The sequence below is a fragment of the Littorina saxatilis genome, linkage group LG6 (assembly GCF_037325665.1).
Source record: "Littorina saxatilis isolate snail1 linkage group LG6, US_GU_Lsax_2.0, whole genome shotgun sequence".
In the NCBI taxonomy this organism is placed as follows: domain Eukaryota; kingdom Metazoa; phylum Mollusca; class Gastropoda; order Littorinimorpha; family Littorinidae; genus Littorina; species Littorina saxatilis.
The window spans coordinates 53,656,423-53,678,968 of NC_090250.1; the positions used below are offsets into that span (position 1 = coordinate 53,656,423).

At 44.5% G+C, this 22,546-nt stretch overlaps 1 protein-coding gene across 1 annotated transcript in view; it reads left to right on the top strand.

Moving 5' to 3' along the window:
• LOC138968049 (glutamate receptor 3-like) overlaps positions 1-22,546 on the top strand; it is a gene marked incomplete in the record, with an annotated part of 243,864 nt that overhangs the window by 81,281 nt on the left and 140,037 nt on the right. The window contains 1 exon segment of the mRNA XM_070340612.1: positions 14,159-14,407. Coding sequence (XP_070196713.1) covers positions 14,159-14,407 — 249 coding nt within the window.

Genomic DNA, 22,546 nt, shown 5'->3' on the forward strand with positions numbered 1-22,546 from the left:
GCCGACCAGGTTGTTGTTAATCATGAACGTCATCATAGGCCCGTAGCGTTCCTTTGTGGTGAGCCAGAGGTAGATCTGCTCGCTGTAGAGAAACATGGCCTGCACCAAGTACAGCCAGTCCGCCAGAGACAGGGCGAAGAGGCACAGGTTGACCCGTTCCCGGATGCCCTGTTTGTAGAACACCGCCATGTTGATGACGTTGCCTGGTCCACCAATCAGAAAGAGGACCGGCAGGATGACAGCGTCCTTCACTCTGCGTGATATCTCTTCCACGTGGGCGCTGACGATGTTGTGCGGGTTGTCCCATGGCAGGAACGTGGAGTCATTGAATGTCACGATGGAACAATCCGAGGGAGATGCCGCAATCGTCGTAACATTTGAAAACGATATATTCGACATTTTGGCATGACCCACACTGCTCAATATTTCTGGCTGGATACTTGTTATCACGTCATCCGTATAAATGGTTGCCATGGTTTCTTTCCTTTACAGCACTCTAGAGCCCTGCTCTAGGCTGAACCATTTCAGCGTATCTATTTAAACAGTTATTCTTCATCGATGTACAAGGTATTGGTTGCTGTAATTTATCAACTTTTCCGTTATGTACAGTATAGCCATGTATAACTGCTTTTCCTACAGCAGAACAGTTTGTTTATCCCTAGGTGCCTCAGAGTACGCAAGTAACTAATTTCCAATCATTGTTTTTTTGTCAAACACCAAAACTCATAAGCATATTCAGATGCTTGCCTTCAACAACTCGCTCGGTACTACTTACTATCGAATCCTTAAAACAGAAGCAATAACCAGCACATTTTAGTTCGCAAATCCCAACCAAAGAGCGTACAAACATCTTTTATACTTTCACAATCTGCCAAAGCATTGGTCCGTTAATTAGCGCCAGCGATCCATTAGCTTGATAAGCTGTTTCAGAACTAGCCGTAAAAATTGCCTTAATTGTAACGGTGTTTACTTGTTGAGGTAACTCCTTGTTTGATGTGGCTTCATCCAACAGAAACCATTTGCTCATTTGTACCAGGACATTTACCGATGAGAGAAAGTTCTTAAAGAGTGCAATATTATTCGTGCGTTTAGGAACGTTCGCGAACGTAAATTATGTAAACACACACGTGCGGGCGCACACACACACCCACATATTCCCACACTCGCACATTCACACATACACACGCGCGCGCGCGCGCACCCTCCCACACACACACACACACACACACACACGTACGCACGCTCGCGCGCACGCACGCGCATAGGCACACACACACACACGTACGCACGCTCGCGCGCACGCACGCACATAGGCACACACACACACACACACACACACACACACACACACACACACACATCAGACCCAATGTGCGAAGGAAGCTATTGGCTGATTAATGTTTGCGTTTATAACGTTAACGAGACAAATTCTCCTCGCTTCCTTTAATTCTTGTGTACACGATGGGAACGTTTCTCCTGCCAATCCATACATGCCACTGTTGGTTGTGTTTGTGTAGAACTTGATAAAACGAAAAATGTTTCAAAAATAATGGCTTGCTAATAAGGGAAAGCGGTGGCTTTTTAGAAACAAATTTGTTTTTACTTTAAAATGTTCTTGTATTCGTTTCCTAATCACAGGTACAAGGGGGAGAGAGAGAGAGAGAGAGAGAGAGAGAGAGAGAGAGAGAGAGAGAGAGAGAGAGAGAGAGAGAGAGAGAGAGAGAGAGAGAGAGAGGGAGAGAGAGGGAGAGAGAGAGAGAGGGAGGGAGGGAGGGAGGGAGGGAGGGAGAGAGAGAGAGAGAGAGAGAGAGAGGGAGGGAGGGAGAGAGAGAGAGAGAGGGAGAGGGAGGGAGAGAGAGAGAGAGAGAGAGAGAGAGAGAGAGAGAGAGAGAGAGAGAGAGAGAGAGAATGTAATTGTTATCTTGTGTAATAAAACCTCGTGTAGACATTATTGCATTTTTATGAGCATAACTCAACGGACCACTTTTTCAAACGCATGCTCAACAGAAATGACAAGGTTGAACGATTTACTCTTGTTTTTTATTGGTTAATTGAACAAGCGAGGACTGTCTGCAGAAAATGTCATTTCAAATAAAACAAAGCTAGGGGTTGATACTCTCGACAACCCCCTGATTTCAAATTCACAACAGCAGTGTTTCTTACAGCGAAGAACTGCTAAATTTCAACACAACTGCGATGGCCAGTTTAACTGCCCACTTCATTGTAGTAAGATGTCCTACGATGTCAGATGATCCCTTCCGAGGCCGTCACTGATACCCCATCAAACGATTTCGTTCCAGAACAGCGCCATCTGCAAAGTGCTCTCTATGACGCCTCCAGATTATGATGCGTCCATCGGCAGGATGCAAGAAGAAGCGGGACCCATCTGTAAACAAGAACTGACCCCGTTGATGATGATTACCACTTAACATGATGAGTTCACCAGGTTCGGTGGGTGGGTCGACTGTAAGCAGTCAGCGTTGTTCGGTGGAACGGACGTCTGGCATAGTCTAGAAGTTGAAACCGTGTACACAGATTCGAACAGTTTGATCACTTACACAAGTGTTGGTGGAAGGTCGTGGTCGTTGTCTGCTGCTGTTAGCAGTAGCCATGCAGTCTTTGCTGAATGGCTTTCATTTGAATGAAACGACCCTCCATTGTTGTGACTGTTGGTGGACCATAACATTGTCGTTACTGCGCTCTCCCAATTGCTTGCAGCTATGCCTTAGTTTGATGACGTTGAAGCGAGACACTGCAACACTCTGAGCCACTTACCTATCAGCAACACCATCTTGTAGCGATCCAATTGCTCTTGCTCTAATGTAGTCGCTCCGTTTTTATCGAAGGGCATGGTGCTTCATTGCGTTATGTTGTCAGTGTTTCATTTTAGAAGGACACGTTGGTGTACACATGTCGTAGCTTGAACCATGTTGTAGCGCGTACATCATTGTTATTTTGCCATAGCATGTTTTGCGCCGCTTTCCAGAAAATACATGTTCAAACCCGGTTGACAAGGAGGTTTATATTCGTCAAAGACCATTTCCCATTTCAGTGTACCGATTATTCGTTTTAATGGACAATAAAGCGGCAGTCATTGGTATCGATCTTGTGAAAAGGTAATCATGTGCTGGCCATTTGTATTGGCACGAAACTCCCAGAGATAAAGAAAGTCTTGTCAAACGAGGGCTAACGTTTGGTCGCCCCCTCGCGTGAATCAAGATGAAAGCCGAGGCCCTGATGTATCATCGGTTTTATAGAAGAACTTGTGCACAGTGCCAATCCCTAGATAGTACTTTAAACCCGATTTGGAAGAACAAGGACAAGTGTGAACATGTCGTATAGGTTGTCAGGGTGAGATTTTTTCTTTTGATGCTGGCAACGTGGGTTTTTTCGTTAAATGACCTTTCAGTTGCTCAAACAAGTACACTTTTTTCAGGATGTGTTACTTTTTCTTTTAAAGGATTCGTAAGACTTCTGCAGCAAATGATCACAATAAATCATCATAACACCTTCAAGTACAAAATACCCCCCCTCCCCCCCCCCCCCCCCCCCCCCCCCCCCATGTGTTGAAATCCAGCCAGCAAGCTAGAACAGTAAGCTCCGCTAAGCAATGGGAGGTCAGGCCGAGGGCTGTGCCCCGGGGGAAGACACCGTAGTAGTTAATGCCGGAGGTTAAGAGTTAATTGGGAGGTCGGCGCTCCCGTGGGGCAACGCCTTCCTGACGGATCGCCCGTGCCGTTTGACAGCACTACACTCCATTAGACTTCTACAGCACAGATGAGATTTTTGCTCGTTTTTAAGGACTTCATCCTTTTAGACATAGACATTGAAGACGTTATTATCTCAACAGAGAAATGTGTGTGCGGTGTGCATATGACAACAAACATTAAACCAGAGACATAGATATGTCTCTGATTAATCATGGCATGGAATATACATTGTACTTTCAGATACGGTACAAGTAAAATATTCTATATTTTTCTGACTCCTCCTGGAACTCTGTTTGGTGTAAAAGATTGGACAGGTTTATGTCATTGTCAAGCAATAAACAATACCATGCATGGTCATGACTGTGAATCATTGCCTGTGTTCTCTTCCTATATAAAGCACACACCGCCGTACAGCTACGTTAGCTGAAAATAGACCGTGGGCTGGGGTGGGTGTGTATGTGTGTGTGTGTGGTGGGGGGGGGGGGGGTGTAGCCTTTATAGAGAATAGAAAGAAAAAAAGAATTCACCACTAACGAGAAAGAAAGGGGAGAACTGGTTTTTTTAGACTGGACAGTAAGGGGATACAGAGAGATATACAACCGTCAAGAGACAATTTGCCAGTGTTGGAGTGATTGAAAGACCCATTCATTCTTATTCTTACTGTGCCTTTTTCTTTTTGTACGCTTAACGAAAGAGTGAGAGAGAGAGAGAGAGAGAGAGAGAGAGAGAGAGACAGAGAGAGAGAGACAGAGAGACAGAGAGAGAGACAGAGATAGACAGACAGACATACAGCCAGAGAGAGACAGCCAGAGAGCGAGGCATTTTCCAGCTTTTGGATGCAAACATGTCTGTAAGCCTCTTTGTTTGTCTGTCTGTCCGTGTCTTTCTCTCTCACCAACTATCTGTCTCTCTGTCTCATTATCTCTCTCTTTCTCTCTCACCCCCTCCTCTTTCTCTCTCTCTCTCTCTCTCTCTCTCTCTCTCTCTCTCTCTCTCTCTCTCTCTCTCTCTCTCTCTCTCTCTTAATACATGTTTAGTTTTAGCAGGGACAGATTGTAAGACTAGGCGTCAGCCTATAATCTCCATCCATGAGTAATACAATTCGTTCGTTCGTTCGTTCGTTCTCTCTCTCTCTCTCTCTCTCTCTCTCTCTCTCTCTCTCTCTCTCTCTCTCTCTCTCTCTCTCTCTCTCTCTCTCTCTCTCTCTCTCTCTCTTCGTTCACACACCCAGAGAAATGTCAGTCAAATATCCAAATTAGCACAATATATTTATCAGGGAATGAAAAGATTAATCACTGTGACATGTTTGATGTATACAAATTTGGGACATTTATGAAACACAATATTTTACTATGATTATGTTGTATATGGACGCATACCCTTCAGAAGGGGCTCTGGCCTAAAACTGAATAAACTTTCGTATTCGTATTCGTATTCGTATTCTCTCTCTCTTCCTCCTTGTCCCTTTCAAATACAGATTTTCCAACATATTAGATGTACAACGTGCTCAACACTAATTGCGAACGCTACCACACAACCCGACTAACGGGACCTTTTACAAGTCGAAAGCACGAAGTTCATCTCGAACAATTATCGCATTGCCCTCTCACGGCGGGTCAACACTTTTCTGAAGAGTTGGCAGGACATGTGTTACATAAATGCGTAACTGTCCGAGCACATTGTTACGGTATTACATTGCTGTCTGAGCACTACCCTACTATGTATGTAAGGGAAGTAATTGAAAATAGGACATTGGCAAAGGTTCATGGTAAAGTGTGATTTCATTGTATGCACTTTAGACCACCAGACTGGCTTTCTTGGAATCCAATGTGTTTCGTCCTCGTCGTCTCCGCCACATCGGCAAATGTCGTTTGCACACATTACGTGACTGGGGAAGTCTTGCCGGCATCGAGCCTGTCGGGAGCTGTTACAACCAAGCAGGTGACCGTCACTCCTAACAGTAGGCACTTGACAAAGGAGGGTTTGGGTGATGGTGGGGGGTGGGGATGGTGTGAGCTGTCCTTGAGCTCCAAAAAGTATTGGCCAATCGCTGACGTCATTTTACATTATAAGGATTTCCCTGCCGAGAATTCCAAATTGTTTTGGCGATTTTGGAGATTTCGTTCGCCCAATGGCCGGTTTATTTTATAAAGCGAAGCAATCGGTTAAAAACGGGCGTCGACAGAGCCAATGAAGGATCATAAAAACGTCTAAGATGATATACATGTAACAGTAAGGATGACCTTCACCTGTCCCCGTCCACTACCTGTCCCTTTTCTTTCTGTCCTATCGCTCTCCGTCCCTTCCTCCCATCTCTTGTCATACTCTCTCCCTGCCCTCTCCCCTCCTTCCATCACTCCTCTTTTCTCTCCTCCGCCATCCCTCTTTCTCCGTTCACTCTCTCTCTCTCTCTTGTTTTCTTCTCTCTCTCCCGTCCCTCTCTTCCTCCATACCCTCTCTCTCCCTACCCTCTCTCTCCCTACCCCCTCTCTCCCTACCCCCTCTCTCCCTACCCCCTCTCTCCCTACCCCCTCTCTCCCTACCCTCTCTCTCCCTACCCTCTCTCTCCCTACCCCCTCTCTCCCTACCCCCTCTCTCCCTACCCCCTCTCTCCCTACCCCCTCTCTCCCTATCCCCTCTCTCCCTACCCTCTCTCTCCCTACCCCCTCTCTCCCTACCCCCTCTCTCCCTACCCCCTCTCTCCCTACCCCCTCTCTCCCTACCCTCTCTCTCCCTACCCCCTCTCTCCCTACCCCCTCTCTCCCTACCCCCTCTCTCCCTCCCCCTTCTCCCTTAATTCGTTCTCATTCTACCAACCCTCCAAACTCTCTCGACCGACCTTTTTGCTTTCTTCATTCAGCGTCTTCTACTGCTCCTATTGGTGACACGTTGCAAATTAAAGAGGCAGAAAGTTAGTTCCAACGTGTTATCAATAATGCAATAGTTTTCACGCCTCGGAGTCTGGGGCTAGCTCAGAGAAAGAAAAACCCGTTCGAAACATTTACATCGGTTGCCCTGTGGCTTCCCTAGTTTTTGTCTAGACGCCTCGGAGACAAAAAGGCATACATTTTCATTAAGCTTGCAGCAAAAAATGCGCAGGTTATTGGCCTTACGTCTGACGAATGAGTATACAAGGATTTTGAGGGTAATGGATGAGATTTGCTCTGTCGGAGAGGCACGTGCACGGGTCAGACTCCTGTCTATGGCCGCTGTGTCTGTGGGGAGGATGATTATTGTAATCCCTTGTCCGGAGCTTGCGGGCGCAGATGACCTTCAGTGCAGAGAGATGTTCTCGCAGCAGGCAGGGATCTTGAAGATGCTTTATGAGCCAATGAACAGTTTGACTTTGTGTTTTTTTGGTATTCGTTTCGTTGTGTGTGTGTGTGTGTGTGTGTGTGTGTGTGTGTTTAGAGCAATTCCCAGAACGCTGCTGAACAGATTTCCATGAAACTTTACTGGTAAATTCTTTCTTGTGTCAATAAAGGTATTTGATGACGTCACATCGGGCTTGAAACAAGATGAGGCCGCACTGTTGGGACCTGAGTTTTCAATCAAACCAATTGAAATTTTAGTCAAACAATCTTTGATCCGGCCCGCGCTTTAGATAACATTTCATCGTGAAAGCTTAAATTTGTTCTAGATAATTTGTGCATTCAAATTATAGTTAGTTCTATATGGAATTGCATGACATTCTTAAAACAGATTCAGAAAGTGAAAGCATTGTATTTTTCCTCATTTGCTGAGTCCAAATATAACAGGTATACCAATTTTATTCTGAAAATGAGCTCTAAATTAAAACAAAAAACGCGGTCTTGTGTTTGCATGCTTCGCGGAGACCAGCGTGGCCCGTCTCGATTTTGTGGTTTCGGCTAGCCAAGATTCACTAGTCTCGGTGTTGATCTTATAGTTTCAGGCCAACAGATTGATCAAACGTTTGATATCACTTCAGGTGTCACGTTTCAATATCACAATAAGGTGATTATGAACGGTTAGTTACTTCTAACTAACTAACCACACCACGATCCACTCTCGCAGTCATACAAATAAATAGAATCAACAAAAGTATAAGTTTCAGACGCCTGTTTATGTATTCATATCACGCCACCTCTCTCGAGACTTCACTCCAAAAGATGTTCCTTTTACGTTCAAAACGTAACACAAGTGGTCACTGACAAAAATGCCAGTTAAAGTATAGAAAATGATAGTAACACGCTGATCCCGTGTATAGTTAGGAAAGTCACTGATCTGCCTTAAAGTGCTAGTTCATGCAGGTGTCACACACCCCACGTGGTCACCGCTCGAGTGTAATCATTAATAATACAGATGACTTGGTGGTAAGAAGGGTGCAAAAGACATGGTGCACTTAGCTTTTTGCCACTGAGTGGGCGGCCCGTAATTAGTCTATAGTCTCCACAACTGCTCCGTTGAATGTAGTGCCGGCTGGCGTGGCAACGAAACAGGGAACAGTGGAGACATCAGGAGCCTCACTCAGTCGCTAAAGATCCTCCCCGTAGTCTACCAGAAAGATGTAGAAGACGCGTAGATGGGCAGGACGACGACAGCGACAGCAACCACCAGCACACCAGAACACCAGGTTAGCAGGTTACATCGTACCGCGGACGATCCGGTTACAGCATCCCGTAGTAACGTAGAAAGTTGTCGGTAGACGTAGGCAGTCGAAAAACAGCCAGCAAAAGAAGGCTGCAACAAAAAGCATCGGTGCACTAAACATGCCACGCTACCCCTCACACACCACTTTTAAACATGTCACCTTTACATATTTCATCGAGCACGTGGGCCTGCACAAACGAACTTTTACAACAACAAATCAGCTATTTTCCTTCCTTCTCTCCATATCTGCAAACAACATATACAGATTAGTATTTTAGCGTCACAAAGAGCAAATTATGCGCTAACCTGGAAAGAACAACAGAGAGTATTTCATTCCACAAACACAGACTCGTCAACAGCGTTAAATAATGATTTATTACCTCAACAGCCTAATGTAGGTAGCTCTCTTTTAAGCGAATCCGCTCCCTTTTGAATGGCTTCTGTTCGTCAACAGAAATACCGCCATCCCCCTCTTGCGCTGAAATACTTTATGCATTGGAATTCCTCCCCCCGCTCAGCGAAGAAACCTGACGCCTCGTCCGTCAGCCAGCATGTAAACAGTGAGAAGGTGGTCTGTCTAGTTCCCAGAAGCCCTACTGTACCAAGCAGAACGGCACGTTGATATACAGGGAAGTAATTTACGTGTTGAAGTCCTTCAAACTCGTAGGAAATAAGACACCGACGCTTCTCTCTCGCTGCTGAGTTTCGAATGTGCCGTTACATGTCTCAAACAGACAACCTTGACAATATCACGTGACTCACCCTGTCACGTAACCAGTTCAGTTACCGTCAGTTTTGCCCTGACAGCAGAAATCACCCACGTGAAACCCTTGCAACAAGAAATCCCCGTGTTTCGGCTATGCGCGGTCAGCTAAAATCCCAGCCGTGCGCTTTCTGTCGCAATTCGAGGAAGGCACCCCACAGAGTGACACTTTCTCGATCCATGTCACTAAATCGTGACACTTCAGGCGACGTGTTTTTATTTGCGTCCAAGCAAAATTATGCTGTTAATAATGATAATAATAATACGAGAATTTATAACGCGCACATATCTCACCACAAGGCGACTCAAGGCGCACTCATACACATTCTTTCGCATTAACAACTCATGCACACTCATATACACTTACGCATACATTACATGAAGATGACAAGGCAACAACACACAACAATGTTAGTGTATGCATCAGACAAATGTATGGTCACATGGATTACAAGTGACTGAAGATAACACGCTAAACCCCTTGTTATATACATGAGCACATTGAAATGTCGACGACAGCTGTTGCAAAGATGTATCAAGTCATTTGTTTGCCTATAAAGTCAAGGACTTGGACAGTTTGAAATCCCTTGTGATACGACATGCACCTCCAGAGTCCTATTTGTCGTTGGTCTCACACAGCACATGTGGATAATGCACGACTGCAGCTCAAAGATGATTTACCCACAACGCTATCGCGGATGTAAAGCAATTCTTCCCAAGGGAGGATGGCCTCGGACATACGTGTTTGACTCCATCCTTGCTTAACTGTTAAAATAATGTTTTGATGGTATGCGGAGGCATGCAACAACTCTGTTAGATTGCTTCATCTTCTGCATAGCAAATGATTGAATTCAGATGGCCACTGTCAAATTAAAGTATTCTGAACGCTCTCATAAAGATATTTTCGACAGACATAGAAACAAGCCATGCCGATTTTTGTAAGATCAGCATGATGCATGTCGTCTTGAATTGATGAGAGAAAAATCAAAATGAAAATGTGTAGAGGTTACACGCCGAGTCTCAGTGATTATCAAAAATAATGGTCGAAGTTAGCGGATCATGAAAAATGCGAGCTTTAGCGAGCTTTTTCATGACCGCGAACTGAGACCATTATTTTTGATAATCACTGAGACGAGGTGTGTAACCTCTTTATTCCTCCTTTCTTCAGTTATTCAAAGAAAAGAGGAGTTTTTTTGCGAAAGTTTGATCGAATCCTATTCTCTCAACCAGTCAACCTGCGCAGGCGATCGATTAATGCGCGGTTGTATAGTTCCGTGCAAATCATTCCATTCTGTTAACACTTCTTGTCAGTTTTCCTATTTTAGGCTAAAATCAAGTACACAGATATGCTGTTATTCTGCTGTGGCGGCAAAGGCAGATATTGTGTGTTCTGTATATGTTTTGGTATCGCTTAGGGTAATGTTTTTTCGTCAAATGGGACTAGCAGACGAACTTTTGCACCCGTGTTCCAACGTTAAAAACTGTATGAAGTTCAGTTTTCCGGGGAAAATAGTGTATGAAACCCCTTTATGTTGTTTAAATTGATGAGATGTGTGCATTTGGTTGCGTGTGATCTGTTTATTAAATGAAATATTGTTGAAAACTGACCGTCGGATTGCAGTCTGTTGTCGAAGGAACTGAGTGAAAAGAAGGGGAACTACTCTTGTCGCTAGACAAAGTATGAGTTACTTGCCTTGGGAAATTGCTTGTGATGAACGGCTTGAGCCACGGCAGATGAGATTCAGAAAACAACCGAACTCATGGATTTTATATGGAGATTCATGTGTTCAGGCCTGTAGTTGTTAATTTAAATGCGGTATGTTTGTATTGTTTGCTCCAGAGATGTATACTTCGTACATTAGAGCGTTCTGAACTTTTCAGTCGCAAAAAGTAGTACCGAAACAGAACAACCTCTCAACCCATTGCACTATCGAGGATTCAGGCTGTTGCTGAGTCGTTATTTGTTTGGTTGCTGGGTCATTATCGAAAAATAACTACCCCTACAAGTTTACAGAGGTAAAGAAGCAGAGGGGGGAATAATATCTTTTAATCAGCGATGGCTTTTGTTGATATAGTTCCAGAATCTAAATTTAATCGTATGTGGAAATACACTGCGTTTCCTTGTGTTGTGTCTGTCACATAGAAATACAGTTTACACTCTAAAGTGTAGTGTTTCTGAACACACTTTGTAAAACCAGTTTTCAACACAGTGTGACCTGGTGCATTCAAGGGTTCTCGTAATTCTACTAGCAAAAGTTGCACACACGTTAAACCCTTGTGTGCTTTGTTTGTTTGTTTGTTTGCTTAACGCCCAGCCGACCACGACGGGCCATATCAGGACGGTGCTGCTTTGACATATAACGTGCGCCACACACAAGACAGAACCACACACAAGACAGAAGTCGCAGCACAGGCTTCATGTCTCACCCAGTCACATTATTCTGACACCGGACCAACCAGTCCTAGCACTAACCCCATAATGCCAGACGCCAGGCGGAGCAGCCACTAGATTGCCAATTCTAAAGTCTTAGGTATGACCCGGCCGGGGTTCGAACCCACGACCTCCCGATCACGGGGCGGACGCCTTACCACTAGGCCAACCGTGCCGGTACCTTTGTGTGCTACTTTTGCTAGTAGAACTATGTGCTGAAAAATGGTTACAGAAAGTGTGTTCAAAGGTCGAACACAACAGGAAGACAGCTGAACATTACAGCTTATGTCTTATGTCGTATTCTTTATTCAGCGTGGCTGAAATCACTGTGCTGTGCTCTGTGAGAGGGATTTTCTTTGTGCTTAATATTATTTTGTTTGGACCTAGCTATTGATGTGTACATTGTTGTTAAACAGTTGTTTGTTGTATGTTTACCAGGGTTTGCTAGTGTATGATAGGGTTCGTGTCCGTCTGAAGATGTTAGTTTCTTTGTTAGTCCTGTGTTGACAACTCTTCGACAAGCGCTTAGAACTGTACCCACGGAATACGCGCTATATAAGCTTCATATTGATTGATTGATTGATTGATTAAGGAAGTGTTCCTGCATGTGCCAACAAGGTGGCTCATCATGTCCGATCTGCCTGGCGTTTTCTTGACACAAGGGCTGAGGTGCCCGAAGCAAAAGTGGGTGAAACCCAAACGGGTGATAACAAAACGAGGGGTATGATTCGTTGAAATCACACCGAATCTCAATTTCAACCAATCGAACACCGTGGCTGACTCCCACCCGGTTCGTAACTTTCTCGTGCACTCGGCCATTGACATCCCTCCCATGGAACACATTCCAAGAGGTGAGAAATGTGTCTGAAACCTTTCACGGCACTCGGCCATTGACATCCCTCCCATGGAACACATTCCAAGAGGTGAGAAATGTCTGAAACCTTTCACGGCACTTGGCCATTGACATCCCTCCCATGGAACACATTCCCAGAGGTGAGAAATGTCTGAAACCTTTCACGGCACTCGGCCATTGACATCCCTCCCATGGAACACATTCCCAGAGGTGAGAAATGTCTGAAACATTTCACGGCACTCGGCCATTGACATCCCTCCCATGGAACACATTCCCAGAGGTGAGAAATGTCTGAAACCTTTCACGGCACTCGGCCATTGACATCCCTCCCATGGAACACATTCCCAGAGGTGAGAAATGTCTGAAACTTTTCACGGCACTCGGCCATTGACATCCCTCCCATGGAACACATTCCAAGAGGTGAGAAATGGCTGAAACTTTTCACGGCACTCGGCCATTGACATCCCTCCCATGGAACACATTCCAAGAGGTGAGAAATGTCTGAAACTTTTCACGGGGAGAACTGTATCTTTTTTTTCTCTTTTTCTTCCAGACTTGCATGTAACATAATTGTATCTTTTTCTTCCAGACTTGCATGTAACATAATTGTATCTTTTTCTTCCAGACTTGCATGTAACATAATTGTATCTTTTTCTTCCAGACTTGCATGTAACATAATTGTATTTTTTTCTTCCAGACTTGCATGTAACATAATTGTATTTTTTTCTTCCAGACTTGCATGTAACATAATTGTATCTTTTTCTTCCAGACTTGCATGTAACATAATTGTATCTTTTTCTTCCAGACTTGCATGTAACATAATTGTATCTTTTTCTTCCAGACTTGCATGTAACATAATTGTATCTTTTTCTTCCAGACTTGCATGTAACATAATTGTATCTTTTTCTTCCAGACTTGCATGTAACATAATTGTATCTTTTTCTTCCAGACTTGCATGTAACATAATTGTATTTTTTTCTTCCAGACTTGCATGTAACATAATTGTATCTTTTTCTTCCAGACTTGCATGTAACATAATTGTATCTTTTTCTTCCAGACTTGCATGTAACATAATTGTATTTTTTTCTTCCAGACTTGCATGTAACATAATTGTATTTTTTTCTTCCAGACTTGCATGTAACATAATTGTATCTTTTTCTTCCAGACTTGCATGTAACATAATTGTATCTTTTTCTTCCAGACTTGCATGTAACATAATTGTATTTTTTTCTTCCAGACTTGCATGTAACATAATTGTATTTTTTTCTTCCAGACTTGCATGTAACATAATTGTATTTTTTTCTTCCAGACTTGCATGTAACATAATTGTATCTTTTTCTTCCAGACTTGCATGTAACATAATTGTATCTTTTTCTTCCAGACTTGCATGTAACATAATTGTATCTTTTTCTTCCAGACTTGCATGTAACATAATTGTATTTTTTTCTTCCAGACTTGCATGTAACATAATTGTATCTTTTTCTTCCAGACTTGCATGTAACATAATTGTATCTTTTTCTTCCAGACTTGCATGTAACATAATTGTATCTTTTTCTTCCAGACTTGCATGTAACATAATTGTATTTTTTTCTTCCAGACTTGCATGTAACATAATTGTATCTTTTTCTTCCAGACTTGCATGTAACATAATTGTATCTTTTTCTTCCAGACTTGCATGTAACATAATTGTATCTTTTTCTTCCAGACTTGCATGTAACATAATTGTTTGTTTTTTCTAAAGTATCCCGAGCGCATTACCACTCAATGTCTTACCACGTGACGTGTTTCAGTGTGCCAGCAAATGGCGGGCGGGATCTTCGCGTTTTACGGCAGGACGTCCATGGCGTCGCACCAGATCGCCCAGGCCTTTAGCAGGGAGTTCAACATGCCCTTCATCGCGATGAGCCACGCGGGGTCAGCGTCCAAGCCGGACCACCCCTACACGGTGTCCATCTTACCGCACGTGGCCGACGCCATCGCTGACCTCATCAGGCACTACGGGTGGTCAAGGCTCGACTACATCTACGACAGCTATGAAGGCAGGTAGAGATTTTTGGGTAATTGAGTTTGTTTGATCTCTCTCGAATACAGTGCAATCCCCATGTAAAGACCCCCCGATTTAAGACTCTTCCAAAGACCCCCCGATTTAAGACTCTTCCCCATGTAAAGATCCCCCGATTTAAGACTCTTCCCCATGTAAAGACCCCCCGATTTAAGACTCTTCCCCATGTAAAGACCCCCCGATTTAAGACTCTTCTCCATGTAAAGATCCCCCGATTTAAGACTCTTCCCCATGTAAAGATCCCCCGATTTAAGACTCTTCCCCATGTAAAGACCCCCCGATTTAAGACTCTTCTCCATGTAAAGACCCCCCGATTTAAGACTCTTCCCCATGTAAAGACCCCCCGATTTAAGACTCTTCTCCATGTAAAGACCCCCCGATTTAAGACTCTTCTCCATGTAAAGACCCCCCGATTTAAGACTCTTCCCCATGTAAAGACCCCCCGATATAAGACTCTTCTCCATGTAAAGACCCCCCGATTTAAGACTCTTCTCCATGTAAAGACCCCCCGATTTAAGACTCTTCTCCATGTAAAGACCCCCCGATTTAAGACTCTTCTCCATGTAAAGACCCCCCGATTTAAGACTCTTCTCCATGTAAAGACCCCCCGATTTAAGACTCTTCCCCATGTAAAGACCCCCCGATTTAAGACTTTTCCCCATGTAAAGACCCCCCGATTTAAGACTCTTCCCCATGTAAAGACCCCCCGATTTAAGACTCTTCCCCATGTAAAGACCCCCCGATTTAAGACTCTTCCCCATGTAAAGACCCCCCGATTTAAGACTCTTCTCCATGTAAAGACCCCCCGATTTAAGACTCTTCCCCATGTAAAGACCCCCCGATTTAAGACTCTTCCTCTTTCAAGACCTCGCGTTTTTGGCTCACGTAAGTGTAGCCTATGCGATGCTAACTTTTGTCTGTCTGTGCGTGCGTATGTATGTATGTGGTAGAAACTCTAACATTTGAAGACGTCACATTACATTGACGTTCCATTATGACGTAAGAGGGTTTGACGTCACGCGAAGGAATTACTGAAAGTCTCGGTCATTGTTTTTTTGAGCGGGCCGAGACTAGTTGGCAGTCGTGTCCCTGTAAGTAGGCTACATGCAGACAGACAGATCTAGATCTAGTGTCTCGCTTTCTTGCACAGTTTCACCTATGCTCTTTCTGTGTGTGTGTGTGTGTGTGTGTGTGTGTGTGTGTGTGTGTGTGTGTGTGTGTGTGTGTGTGTGTGTGTGTGTGACGGAGTGATTGAGTTTGTGTTACTGTTTGTCGATTTCTTACGTGAGCCTTGAAGGCTTCGCCTCTTGTCTTATTGTCTGTTCATAGCTCCTGTAGTTCTTGCTCCATTTAAAGACACCCTCCTTTTTAGGACCCGGTTTTGTCAGATTTGTTGGTCTTAACGTGGGGGTTGGCTTGTACAAATTCATTACAATTGTCAAGTTAGTTGTTGCTTTTTGGGTCCAGCGGACCATATAGGCCAAATCAGGACTCTATTAACATTGTCAAGACCGGTCTAAAAATGTATGTCATTTTCAAACAATGATACAACTCAAGAGTCCAATCATTTTATTGAAACATACCTTTTTCTTTGAAAACACACCATGGACTGTGAGTGTTGCTCTGGAGATATTTTCAGCAGACAGTGTTTTTGCATAATACTAAAGATTCTGCTTTTGTGGGAAAAGGGGATGGCTTTTAACCTGGCGATAAAAATGCTCACTAGTTTGTGTTTTAAAGTGATGATACATTGATGAAATAATGCACTTTTCCACGAGTAAAACTGATTTTCTTGACCGGTTCTTAATGTTTTTAACCCTTTTATATTTGATCGATATCGTTTTGCAATATGGCTTTCTTTCTAGTTTATTTCAGTATGCTTGTAGGTGTTTGCTCGCTCTCTCTCACACACACACACACACATACACATGCACACACTCACATACACACACAAACACGCTCACACACACACACACACACACACACACACACACTCTTGATAATTAGCAAGACATGGAAACCAAACGCACAAATACTCAGAATAGGAACTAGAAAAACTTGTTAGCGTCAACACTTCCTGGAATAGACGGATCTCGTTCTCTAAGACAACACTCTCCATTATACTGCCAGCACCAGATGAGGCTGTGGAGAAAGAGAAACATTGCATGTTGTGTAATTAATGACATTCGTGTGAGGCTCGTACATACGACACGGGCTCCACTGCGTGCACTAGATCAGAAAAATGGTGAATATATCGCTGACGCTCTGTCACTGTCAACAGCATTATTTGTCTCCAGGATAAGGCAATTACTTGCAAAGAATGGTTTTGCGCGCTAATTTCTCTTTAAAGGCACAGTTCTTCTCAATTCAATTCAATAAAACGTTACTATCTGAATGCAACAAACATATTTTTTTCTTTTGGCAAACATTTGGCAGACGTTTTCTCGTGAAAACAGTTTAGGCGTGGTATTCAGATATGTCGATATCCATGTACATGGGGTAAAACTATGCCGACACTTGAACACATACCAGAATGCTTTCTTTGCAGAATGGGACTTGTTCGATGAATTGATGTTGAAGAAAGACACTTTTGCGTCCGGTAAAAGATGAATTCAGTCAAAACATTCCACTCTGCAAAGCAAACAACCACAGTGTTCATTGTTTGTATGTTTCAATAGAAGGACGACATTCCCTGACGATTTTATGAGTTATTTCTAATATGCTGACTGTTAGCAAATGATAACAAGACATCAATCAATCAATATGAGGCTTATATCGCGCGTATTCCGTTGGTCCAGTTAACTAAGCGCAGGGATTTTTATTTTTTTTATTTTTTATGCAATTTATATCGCGCACATATTCAAGGCGCAGGGATTTATTTATGCCGTGTGAGATGGAATTTTTTTTTTACACAGTACATCAAGCATTCACATCGGCCAGCAGATCGCAGCCATTTCGGCGCATATCCTACTTTTCACGGCCTATTATTCCAAGTCACACGGGTATTTTGGTGGACATTTTTATCTATGCCTATACAATTTTGCCAGGAAAGACCCTTTGTCAATCGTGGGATCTTTAACGTGCACACCCCAATGTAGTGTACACGAAGGGACCTCGATTTTTCGTCTCATCCGAAAGACTAGCACTTGAACCCACCACCAAGGTTAGGAAAGGGGGGAGAAAATTGCTAACGCCCTGACCCAGGGTCGAACTCGCAACCTCTCGCTTCCGAGCGCAAGTGCGTTACCACTCGGCCACCCAGGCGAATGCTGATATAGTTTGTGAGATATGTCTGTTATCATTTGCTAACAGTCAGCATATTAGAAATAACGGTTTTATTACCAATTAATTCGACCAAAAGAAATTTCGAAGCGATCCCGCGAATTAGACAGAACAGCCGCAATGGGAACTTGAGGGTTTCTACCTGATTATGCCTGTCAGTCAAAGAATTCTCGTGACCTGGGTCAGCCAATCAGAGTAACACACCTGACGTGATGAATATTCACAGGTCAAATGACTTTGACACAAAACAATCTCAAAAGATAAACCATGTTGAACATGCGTTTCGGTTTCTTCGCTTTTTCTCGTTGAACAGAGAGCGACAGATTTAGAACCGACTCCAGACGGATGGGAAATGACGTAAAGATACATTTGATGTAAAGCGAGTGAGCAATTTCACTTGATTTTTGCGAACTTTGATAATTTAGATTTCAAGTGAGCGGTCGGCATTGCACACTCAGACGATGGGCGGTGCCTTGCTGTTCCGTAACGCACCCACCGACAAAACTCGCTTTTCGGTATTTTTTAGATAAAGAGAGTACTAGTATTATCTGACAGCATTTGAAGTGTCATTCGTTAGAATAAATCACGCTGATATTGTTGAATTACATTTTTACTTTGTCTTGTTAATTTTTAGCGTGATAAACAAAAAGGGTCCCTGCCTGAACGTTATAACATTTAGAGGGTCACCTAAAATCCGTCCTGATTGGTCAAAAAGCCATATGGGGCACTGAATTGGAAATAAAAACAAATAACAAGTCGCGAAAGGCAAAAATACAACATTTATTCAAGCTGTCGACATCGAACTCACACAATGAAATTGAACGAACTGCATTTTTTCCATCGCATATACTTATCATATACTCGTAGCATCGTCAGTCCACCGCTCGTGGGAAAGGTAGTGAAATTGACAATCCAAAGTAGTGCGGGAGTGGTTGCGCTGAGCAGGATACAACACTTTTCTGTATCTATGTTCTTTTTAACTTTCTGAGCTTGTTTTTAATCCAAACATATCATATCTAAATGTTTTTGGAATCAGGAACCGACAAGGAATAAGATGAAATGGTTAATTTTAATCATTCTTTTCATATTGGTTTTTGTCAGAGCTTGTTTTTAATCCGAATATAACATATTTAAGGTTTTTGGGTTCAGCAAATAATGAAGAACAAGATCAAATTGATTTTTGATCGTTTAAACAAAACAACAACAAAAAAATCCGATTTGTAATGACCAAACTCATTACTGATGCTGCTGAGCGTTATCTCATTGCTCATGGAAGGACCCTGGGGACGTCAAAGTCAACAAAACCTTTCCAGAAGAGCGGAAACCAGGGAAACGAACCTGTCAAGGGACAAACGGAGTCCGCACCTTCATCCAATGAAGGGCAGAACATAATGTGCTTCCATTGCAAGGCCAAGGGCCACCGAGTCGCCAACTGTCCCCAAAAGAAAAATAACGGACATGACAATGACAAAGCGCAAGAACATCGACGGAGATATTACGACAAGAGGCAAACGAGTGGCTCGAACCAAGAAGTATGTGCGAGCAGCGTGATACTTCCAAGGGCTGCCGAGCAAGTGGCTACACCATCGGACGTGGAAGAATGTATATCTGATGGCCAGCTTCTACTCGCCAATGGCAAGTCAATCTCTGTCGTCGCCAGCGCAGCTGTGTCAGTGTCGAACATGCCCGTGTCGAAGGGATTTGTTGAGAAGCAGGAAGTGACTGTTCTCAGAGATTCGGGCTGCAATGGGGTCATCGTCAAAGAGGATCTGGTGCCAACAGAGAAGTTCACTGGTGACTTCAAGTGGACGCTCATGGCTGACAGCAAATGCGTGAAGACACCAGTGGCAAAGATCCAGATCGATACTCCATACTTCACCGGAGAAGTTGAGGCCGTCTGCCTAAAGAAGCCCTTGTACGATCTATTAATTGGGAACATTGGGGGTGCGAGACGTCCTGATGACCCTGATTTCGAATGGAGAATGGGCTCAGCTCAGCCTGCTGCAGAGGAGGAAGACCCACTGCCAATCGCGAATGAAAATATCAGCTTCTTCTTATTCTTCGTCGTTCACTAGAAAGATATCAGCGAACTGTTACGAGATGACAGAGCCACTGTGCATCGCCGCGACCAGCCGCAGGTTGTAAGCGCTGTGACGACCAGAGCCCAGGCGAAGAAGAACAGAACGACTACGCCGCTTAGGGTCACCAACAGTTCTGCAACTGCTGTCGTGGACAGGGATCGGCTGATTCAGCTACAGGAAGCTGATTCGACCTTAACAAAGTACAGGAGCCGTCCTGTCAAGGAGATGACTAAGGGCAAAGGCACTGTGCACTTTGAGGTGAAGGCCAAGATCATGTACAGAGTGTTCCAGCACGCGAGAGTCAACGGTGGGAAGCCATTACGTCAAGTTATGGTGCCTCAACCACTTAGGCGCCAGGTGATGGAGGTGGCCCACGATTCTATTATGGGAGGTCACCTGGGTGTCAAGCAGACATCGGACAGAACCCAGGCTGCGTTTTACTGGCCAGGACTGCATGCAGATGTGACTCGATTCTGCCGATCGTGCAATATTTGCCAGAAAACCATACCTCGAGGAAGGGTCCCGAAAGTGCCGTTGCAGAAGATGCCTTTGATCGACCGACCTTTCAAGAGGGTGGTCATTGACCTCATCGGCGAGATCAAACCGCCAAGTGAAGAGGGTCCTCGTTGGGTACTGACCCTGGTAGACTATGCAACCAGGTACCCAGAAGCCGTGCCTCTGAAGAAAATTGACACCGAGACTGTTGCCGAGGCACTTGTGAACATTTTCAGCAGAATAGGGGTTCCTGAAGAGATCCTCACAGACCCAGGGAAACAGTTTGTCTCTGAATGCATGGAAGAGGTCAACAGGCTGCTGAGCATTCGTCACTTGACTACGACAGCCTACCACCCGATGTGCAATAGGATGGGCTGGTCGAAAAATTCAATGCGACGCTGAAGTCCACGCTTAAGAAACTATGCAGTGAGCAGCCAAGGCAGTGGCATCGCTACATCAATGCCTTGCTATTTGCATACAGGGAGGTGCCACAAGAGTCCACTGGATTCTCCCCGTTCGAGCTGATGTACGGGCGGACCGTGAGAGGCCCGATGCAAATACTAAAGGAATTGTGGACGAAAGATGTGGACACACCTGAAGTGAAGAACAGTTACCAATACGTTTTTGAGTTGCGAGAGAAACTGGAGGAGACTCTCGAGATTGCTAGAGAAAACTTGAGCAAGTCTCAGGATAGCGGAAAGCACTACTACGACCGCAAAGCCGTAAACAGGAAGTTTACACCAGGTAACAAAGTGCTGATACTGCTTCCCACTGATCACAACAAACTACTGATGCAGTGGAAAGGCCCATACGAGGTTGAGGCCATGGTAGGGATCAACGACTACAAGGTGAATGTCGGCAAGAATTCCAAGATCTACCACGCTGACCTCCTGAAACTGTATGTGGAGAGACCTCCGGAAGCAGTACAGGTCGCAGCAATTGTGGAAGAACCAGCCGAACTAGACGAGTTTGACGGTGAGGAACTACTGGAGTTGGGAGACCTCCACAAGAAAGAGGGAGTGGATGACGTCAAGCTAGGACCTGACCTGACAGAAGATCAGCAGAAGGAGCTGCATGATTTTATGGGCGACTTCACCCATAGGTTCTGTGATGTTCCAGGCTCTACGTCCTTGGTCGAACATGAAGTCCACCTCACATCTGACGTTCCTGTTCGCTCAAAACCATACCCTATCCCGTTTCAGGCTCGGGAATCCTTGAAGAAGGACATCAACAACATGTTGAAGATGGGGGTCATCCGTGAATCATCATCCCCTTACTCATCTCCCGTTGTTGTTGTCAAGAAGAAAGACGACACAAACAGGGTATGCATTGACTTCAGGAAAGTCAATAAGATCACCGTGTTTGACCCTGAACCAATGCCGACGGCAACTGATCTATTCCGACAGTTAACCGGCAGTAAGATCTTCTCAAAGATCGATCTCAGCAAGGGATATTGGCAAATTCCTGTGCGCGAAGAGGACATACCAAAGACCGCCTTTGCAACTCCAGACGGAACGTATGAGTGCCTGCGGATGCCTTTTGGCATGGTGAACAGTGGTGCTACCCTGAAGAGGGGAATGCGAAAAATGCTCAAAGGAATGAAGAATGTTGTGTACTACTGGGATGATCTGCTAGTCCACACGAAGATCTTTGCAGAGCATCTGGAGACTTTGAGGGAACTGTTTTCCCGTCTGACAAAAGCTAATCTGACCGTGAGACCCAGCAAGTGCATTTTGGGGACCGACAACGTTGACTTCATAGGTCATTCACTGAAGGAAGGTCAAAAGGGGCTTTTGTTGGAAAACGTCACCAAGATCCTCAATGCGCCACATCCTGAAACCACGAAGCAGGTGCGATCCTTCCTTGGATTGGCTGGGTACTACAGAGAGTTCATTCCAAACTTCGCCGCCATAACGGCGCCTTTTTCGAACATGACCCGAAAAGGATGCCCCAACCGAATACTCTGGGAACCAGCTCAGACGAAGGCATACCAGACCGTGCGTGACCTGATGTCACGAGACCCGGTGCTACGCCTTCCTGATACTGCCAAATAGTTCATCTTGCGTACAGACGCATCGGACGAAGGGATCAGCGCCATGCTGATGCAAGAGCATGGAGGTAAACCGTTTCCGGTCAGCTATGCCAGCAAGAAGCTGTCAGGAGCCGAGAAGAACTACTCGACCATGGAGAAAGAGTGTTTAGCCATCGTGTGGGGAATCAAGAAATTTGAACTCTACCTCCAAGGGGTGAAATTCGTG